Source organism: Mastomys coucha, unplaced genomic scaffold (assembly GCF_008632895.1).
Source record: "Mastomys coucha isolate ucsf_1 unplaced genomic scaffold, UCSF_Mcou_1 pScaffold21, whole genome shotgun sequence".
Taxonomy (NCBI): domain Eukaryota; kingdom Metazoa; phylum Chordata; class Mammalia; order Rodentia; family Muridae; genus Mastomys; species Mastomys coucha.
In genome coordinates, this window is record NW_022196904.1 from 109,649,416 (window position 1) to 109,657,000 (window position 7,585).

General features: G+C 39.3%; 1 protein-coding gene across 11 annotated transcripts in view; it reads left to right on the forward strand.

The window, feature by feature from the left end:
• Window positions 1-7,585, forward strand: part of LOC116102886 (ankyrin repeat domain-containing protein 26-like) — an 88,883-nt gene that overhangs the window by 69,467 nt on the left and 11,831 nt on the right. For all 11 annotated transcript variants that reach the window (XM_031388126.1, XM_031388133.1, XM_031388129.1 and 8 more), the window contains 4 exons: window positions 1,905-1,975; window positions 2,379-2,466; window positions 2,770-2,882; window positions 4,501-4,630. In XM_031388126.1, coding sequence (XP_031243986.1) covers window positions 1,905-1,975; window positions 2,379-2,466; window positions 2,770-2,882; window positions 4,501-4,630 — 402 coding nt within the window. The remainder of the gene's footprint in view (window positions 1-1,904; window positions 1,976-2,378; window positions 2,467-2,769; window positions 2,883-4,500; window positions 4,631-7,585) is intronic.

The window sequence follows — 7,585 nt, forward strand, 5'->3', positions numbered from 1 at the left end:
AAAGGTTCACGGCTTCCTAGGGACCTGGTATCTGGTCCTTGAATCATTTACATAGGCTCCAAACCCCCTGCGAGCTAAGTCTCTGGTTTCGGATTTGAGTTCTTTCAAGAACACAGCAGGGCCACCACACAATACTTATAATTTAAGACTGACATAAAAAGAGTTTTAATCTAAATATATGTTAAAAACTTAAATATAAAAAACTTCATCTGGGGGCTGGTGAGATGGCTCAGTGGGTAAGAGCACCGATTGCTCTACCAAAGGTCATGAGTTCAAATCCCAGCAACCACATGATGGCTCACAACCACCCGTAATGAGATCTGATGCCCTCTTTGGGTGCATCTGAAGACAGCTACAGTTTACTTATAATAAATACATTTAAAAAAAGAAGGAGGAGGAGGAGGAGGAGGAGGAGGAGGAGGAGAAGAAGAAGAAGAAGAAGAAGAAGAAACTTCATCTACCATAGAATTATTTACCAAATGCTCTTATTTTTCTCATAATGGTAAAAGTGAGATCCACCTTCCTTTATAATGGAGGCTGACTTGGGATTTAGACTTGTAGTGATCCATCAACAGAGAGGCTGTCATCAGCGTTCTGATGTGCCATGTCTTGTATGTTACCCCTAGTAAGCTCCATCTGCTCATCAGAGTGCTGGCAGACACAGGGCAGCGGAGCATTTGCTGTGAATCCAGTGCCTCCAACGCTCACCTCACTTGTACACTACCTTGCCCCAGAGTTGCAGTTTGTCTTGTTCTGTGTTTTCATTGCCTACTGAGAGAACATCCGATGGAAGGTGGTACGAGCAGAAACCAAGTGGATGGCCAGTGCAATTACAAAAGTTTTGTGACTTACTGGGGTGTGTCTAGGACCTCTATTCTGAAGTCTCCTTCACTGGCTTAAAAGAGATTATTCCATGCACCTAGTGCAGAAGGCTTCTCTGAACATGCCACATGCCTAAAGGGAAGGATGGTATGAGACCAGCCTCAGGTGCTGATGCCAACAGCAGATGCTATCTATGGCTCCCTGTGTCATTGAAATTCTTCTAATTACTTTACATATATTTTCTAATCTAATCGTAAAGACCTGTTTTAGAAGTTGTAATTACCTCTCTTTTACTGATGAAATAGCAAGGCATAGAAAGTAAATTTATTTGCTCAAGACCAATAGTTATTAGCAACTAGAGTTGGACCTTGGACACAGGCATTCTGGCATCTCACTTAGAAGCTGCCTCTCACACTTTCCTTTAGCATCCAGATCTTCCTTAGAGCATCGTATTGCTTTGTAATCGTTGCTTGCATAGCTCTGGTTATTCATCTATATGAATTCTTAAAATTATACTTGAAGCAGTACTTTTTTTTCTCATTTATCAATTTGGTCAATTTGAGTATCTGAGAAAGTATGGTTTCAAAACCAGAATACCATGTTTTAGTCATAAGACAGATCAGTGACTCAGATAATAGTATTTTAGATTTGGTGGGGATAAGATCCTTCTTGCAATACTTCAGTTAACTCCACAGCAATAGCATAGAAGCTCCCCTCAGCATGCAGACAATGGGGTGATGGCTGTGTACTAATAAGATCTTAGCATGAAGGGCAGGGAGGTGATGGTTAAGCAGTTAAAAGCACTTGCTGCTCTTGCAGAGGATCCAGGTTCCATTCCCAGCATCCGCATAGAGCAGTTCACACTGACTGTAATTCTAGCTCCAGGGAATCATATTCCCAATTCTGGCTTCTACAGATACATGTGGTGCATGTACATACATACATACATACATACATACATACATACATACATACATATAAAATAAGGAAGTCTCTTTAAAAATAATTTGAGCATGAAAACATGATAGGAAGATTTTTTACTAAAATATTAGTAAAATTTCCTTTTCAATTCTTTGTTTTAGTTGCAAGAAGCACAGGATCGACAAAGAGAAGTTGTTCAGAGTTGGCAGAGGATGCAGGACCACTTACAGAAGTATAAATTAAAGGGGCACACAAAATAACCTGAGAGTTTACAAGTCGAGTCATCAGTGCAATGTGTAAATCGTATTGGTTGATTAAGTACAGCTCTGAGATGATCAGAGACATTTCAGCTTTATGTTCGTTGGTCTGGGGACACAGCTCAGAAGGATGATAAAGGTGTACTTTGTATGCCCACAGCCCTGGGTTCAATGTCCACACCATAAAGGAAAAAAGCTGTCTGCTTTTAGTTCATTTTACCCCAAATTAGCACATACTCTATAAAACACAGAGCTGGAAAAACTTAAATGCCATCTACCTTTCTTTTCTTTTTTTAAGAATTTAAGTCCTTTGTCATTGTGCAATATTGTAAAAAATATTCATCTGTAACAGTAATTGTTTTATAAAATACATTTTAGGCTTCAGGCCAGATGTTCTGAGGCAGAAGTTATGGTACAAGAGCAAGGAGAGAAAACTGCAGAGCTTCAGAAGCTACACGCAGGCTTGGTGAGTGAGCCTTCCACTCATTGGTGAGTGAGCCTTCCACCCAGCGGGCTCTCAGGTTTCCTCTGCCTAATGGGAATGTTACAGGAGAGTGAAAAGTCCCACTGAGAGGAATGTAGTCACAGTGACACCATTTCCTGCTGTTACTGAAAATCCTCTTTGCTTTGAAGGAAATTTGATTGAATTCATAAGGTACTGGTTTTGGTAACCTGCCTTAATGCATATTATTCGTGATAAACAATATTTTTAAGAAAAAATAATTCATATCAAGGTTTTTAAAGTAATTTTATGATTTATTTTTCAAAGGCTAGAGTCAAAAAGGAACGGCTAAAGAAACTCAACAAAATCACACTCTCTCTGAAGTGCTCTCTGGATCAGACGAAGGATAAAAATGAAGACTTGGAGAGGGAGCTCACTGAGTATGATTTCAGTATTTCAAACCTCTTCACTCACAGGCTTTTTCAATTGTGTTGGCTGTATTAACAACTAAATACTAATTCATTTTATAATCGTTTTAACAACCAAAACTTACTGTATTTTAAAATTCACTTTAGAAACTCACAGGTCAATCTGAAAATGATTGCCAAAATGTATTTGCTCTCTAATGATCCTGAAAACAATATTGATGACTCTGGCTGGACATTCCCTTCTTTCTTTCTTCTTTCTTTCCTCCCTTTCTTTCTTTTCTTCCTTTCTTTTCTTTCTTCCATTCCTTTCTTTCTTCATTGTTTCTTTCTTCTTTCTTTCCTTCCTTTCTTTTTTCTTCCATTCCTTTCTTTCTTTCATTGTTTCTTTTTTCTTTCCTTCCTCCTTTCTTTCTTAGTTGAGATTTCCTAAGTTGTTTCCATATATTACCCTCCCTCTGCCTCTCCCCCCAGACCTATCCTTTCCTACCCACTCAGCTTCGCATCCTTTTCTCACCCATTGACTCTAATTTGTGCTGCCCTTGTATTCCTGAATGTACGGCCTTCCGCTGGTGCATGGTTGACTTGCAGGGTCCACACATTTCAAGAAAACTGACTCTTATCTCCCAGCAGGGATTAACTGTGAGTCTAGCTAGGGTGGGGCTTAGTATCTATCTCCTCTTGCCCTTGCTGAGATTGGGGCTGGCTTGAGCTTGCACAGGGCTTGTACATGCTGTCAGAATCACTGAGAGTACACTATATGTATGCAGCTGTCCAGTTGTGTGGTGCAGTCATTGTCTCTGCCCCTCCTTCCACAATGGTCCCTGAGCCTCGGGAAGAAGAGTGAGGAGAGTTTTTCTTCCTTTTCTTCTGGTAGCATCCTTCATTCAGCATTCGAGCATTCTCCTGGCTAAAACAGTTATCAAAATTATCTTTAGTTTTTATTTTCTTTCTGCTTTTCTTTTTTTCAATTATGATCTCATGCAGACATGTTCCTTTTCCATGGGTGTCACGCATTTATGAGGCATACATGTTGCTAAACTTGTTGTGTGTGTGTGTGTGTGTGTGTGTGTGTATACATACATATGTACAAGTATAGAAATCTATATATATGTGTATATATACAAACATACAACTAAAATATAGTCACTCCTGTTATCTGCAGGAGTTTGGTTTTAGAACCCTCCACAAATACCAAAATCCATGGATAGTCCACTCTCTATGTAAAGAGGTGCATATTTGCGTATAGTTCACACATATCCATGTTTTTCTTCTTTACCTTAATTACTAATCTCTGGGTTATTCCTAATTTTTAATAATTATTTAGTGCTCCATAATATAATATTAAAGTAGATATTAACAGTTAAAGTAATTGTGTATATGGTTATAGTATTTATTCATTATCTGCCATAAATGCCAGAGAAATTTTCTTCATAATATTTTAAGATTATAATTTTATTAGAACACTTTCAATAATTGAAGCTGAGACAAATGAGAGGTCACAATATGTAGATTTATTTTAAAAGAAATAATATACAGAAAAATCGTGATAGCAAATACAATCCATTTTTTAAAAATTGTTAAGCATTTACTCTTTAAAAAAACTTTACATACTGACTGTATACTTTTGCAGAATAAAGAAACACTTAGGAGTAATGAGAAAGAAATTGAATGACCATGAAAATGGAGAATTTAGTTGCCAAGGAGATTTAAAAACTAAAGAACATGACATGAATGTTTCAGTGGATATGTTAAAAAATGAGGTAAATTTAATTTGTTTGGAGACCCTTAAATATTTACAGTTGGTGTCAGTGAAAAATTAATTATTTTTCCATTGAAAAGGTATTCTGTTAAACTCAAAATGGTATGTAAAGCCAAGCAGCGCACACCATCACAAACCACTAAATCTTGAAGAGCATCCATTTCATTTGGTAGCTGTTTTGGAATATTACTAGCACACCTATTAGTCCAGTTACTTAGTAGTTGCAGGTCAGAAGCACTTGATGCCTATGTTGGGGACAGCTCTCACCCTCCTATAGAGGAGCCACATACCCTGCAGGCATCACTCATCCCTCTTCCCGATCAGCCTTAGGGAAGCACCCACCCACTGTGTTCCCATCACCTTGCCTCTCCTGCACAAGCCAGACCAAGGATCACACGGTCCTTTTTCCTTTTGCTTTGCATTGTAGTTCCAGTGTTCACACCTATTGTAACCTTACCAATAAGCCAATCAAAGAGAAGAGTAGTGAAAATAGACAGGATATTGGATCAATATTCACACTGAGGAGAGGAACAGATAAAAGTCCACGTGACCCAAGTCCATCTTCAGGCTAGTGACATGACCTTTAAGTTTACACTGAGAAAGAACTGGGTCTAGGGCAAAAGTGCAACAGTCGTAGGGAAGGTGTTTTAGGTCTTGTTCAGCAAGGCATTTGTTACCACTGTCATTGCTAGGGGCGATTGTTCTGGTTCCTATAAGACAATAATTACTCCTGTTCCAGGGTGTAATGTCACCATGGTAGGTAGTTTCTCTGCCTCCAGCTTGTAAAGCTATCCTGGTCCTAGAATCAAGGTGGCCACAGATTTATGGTAATGACTTAAAAGACATTTGTGGGTGGTTAAAAAGTTAGTGCCGTTAATCAGGGGATACACAGAAGGCAGAGATGACAGCCTCTTTTGTACTTACAATATGGGTCCACATGATGAGTCCTTTTGGCAAAAGCAGCTTCAAACAGCATGATATAGCGAAAGATATTGGAACTTAACTTCTGTCACTAAGTAGTATCATCCCATTGATACATAGTGTGAATATACTATACATTTTATTCATTCTTCAGTTGATGGGCCTTTAAACTGTTTCTTCTTCAGGCTTCAGTAAATACTGCTGCCATGGACCTACATGTACAAGCTGCTGTGTTTGCATGTTTTAAGTTTTCTTTCATGAATATTTACAGTCAATAGCTGAGTCATGTGGTAACTGTACTCAGTCTTTTGCGGTGTCAATATGTAGCAAGGCGACAGCACCGAATGGGAGTTGCAGTTCTCTCCACACCCTTTCCAACGCTCTTGCTCCACCATTTCAAGTGAAAACCCTTCCAGCTTACTGATATGAAGAATACACCATGGTTTTCTTTTACGCTTACCAATTCATGCCTTTTTATGAGCTTATTGGTGGCTCGTAAATTTCTTTACAGAGGAACTATTTAGATGCTTTCTCTGATGAAGGAGAAACTGAGAGTACTGAATGACTGTTCTAAAGGACCTACTAAACTTCTTAGGAAATACTAAGTTACACAAAGTAGACTTTAGCTAAAGTGGTGCCCCCAGTTCTCTCATCAGGAAGAGCAAACAGAACAGCCTAGCAGACAGAACAACCCTGGCTGACAACTGCCTGGGAGAAGCAGCCCTGGTCGGTCTCAGGATGACAATGGATGACAGTATTTTACATTGTAAATCTTACAGTTTGTCCAGATAACTAAACCTCAGAGTCCCTGTCACTGTGGTACATGTTTCATTGCTTGAAGTGTAATCTGGGGCTGTAAAACTATATAAATGAAAAGGAGTTTCTCTCTAGGGTTGGTTCCCTACAAATTTCTTCTTTATAATCTCTAAGTGTTGAAGTGATTTCTTACTGGGAGGACAGGTTCGTTCTCTAATATCTCCAGGTTTAAGCTGTGTTAGCTCTTATTTGTAGCAGTCCTTTATTCTAGATATGAACCCTTTATGAAGGGCGTGATTTATTGTGGTCACTATGAGCCCTTTATGAAGGGTGTGATTTATTGTGGTCACTATGAGTAATTGACACCCTCTTCCATCTGGCATACGTCATCTGTACTCCCAACCCAAATTTGTTTCCAAACGTGTTTCTCATATGCAGGGACACAGAGTCCTTTCTTTCAGACATTCATGTTGAGGTTTCTAAATATAAGTCTCATATTTTAGAGGGAAAAAATAAGTAGATTATTTTATGTGTATGAGTACTTTGCCAACATGTATGTCTGCATACTACTTACATACCTGATGACTTTAGAAACCAGAAAAGGGTATCAGATCCCCTGGAACAGATAGTTGTGAGCCACTGTAAGGGTGCTGGAAATTGAACCCTGATCCTCTGGAAGAGCAGCCGGTGCTCAAAACCTCTGAGCTACCTCTCTAATCCTACATTTTATTTTTTTGATGGTATCTTTTCAAACACAATACTGTTCCAGTTGCTGAAGCCTACTTAATCTGTTTTTGCTTTTGATGAATCAGAAGTAAACACCAGATCCAGTCATGATGTCTTTGAAAATATGCTCAGAAGCACACGTAGAAGCTTTAGAATTTTATTTCTTCCACATAGCAGGTGTATTTTGAGTTCACGTTGTAAGCATGTTAAGAGTGTGTCTTAGGTAGGGTTTCATTGCTGTGAGAAGAAACCATGACCAAGGTAACTCTTATAAAGGACAACATTTAATTGGGGCTGGCTTACAGATTCAGAGGTTCAGTCTGTTATCATCAAGGTAGAAAGCATGACAGCATCCAGGCAGGCATGGTGCAGGAGGAGCTGAGAGTTCTACATCTTAATCCAAAGGCAGCCAGGAGGGGACTCACACTGGGCAGAGCTTAAGAATATATAGCCGGGCGGTGGTGGAGCTCGCCTTTAATCCCAGTACTTGGGAGGCAGAGGCAGGCAGATTTCTGAATCCGAGGCCAGCCTGGTCTACAGAGTGAGTTCCAGG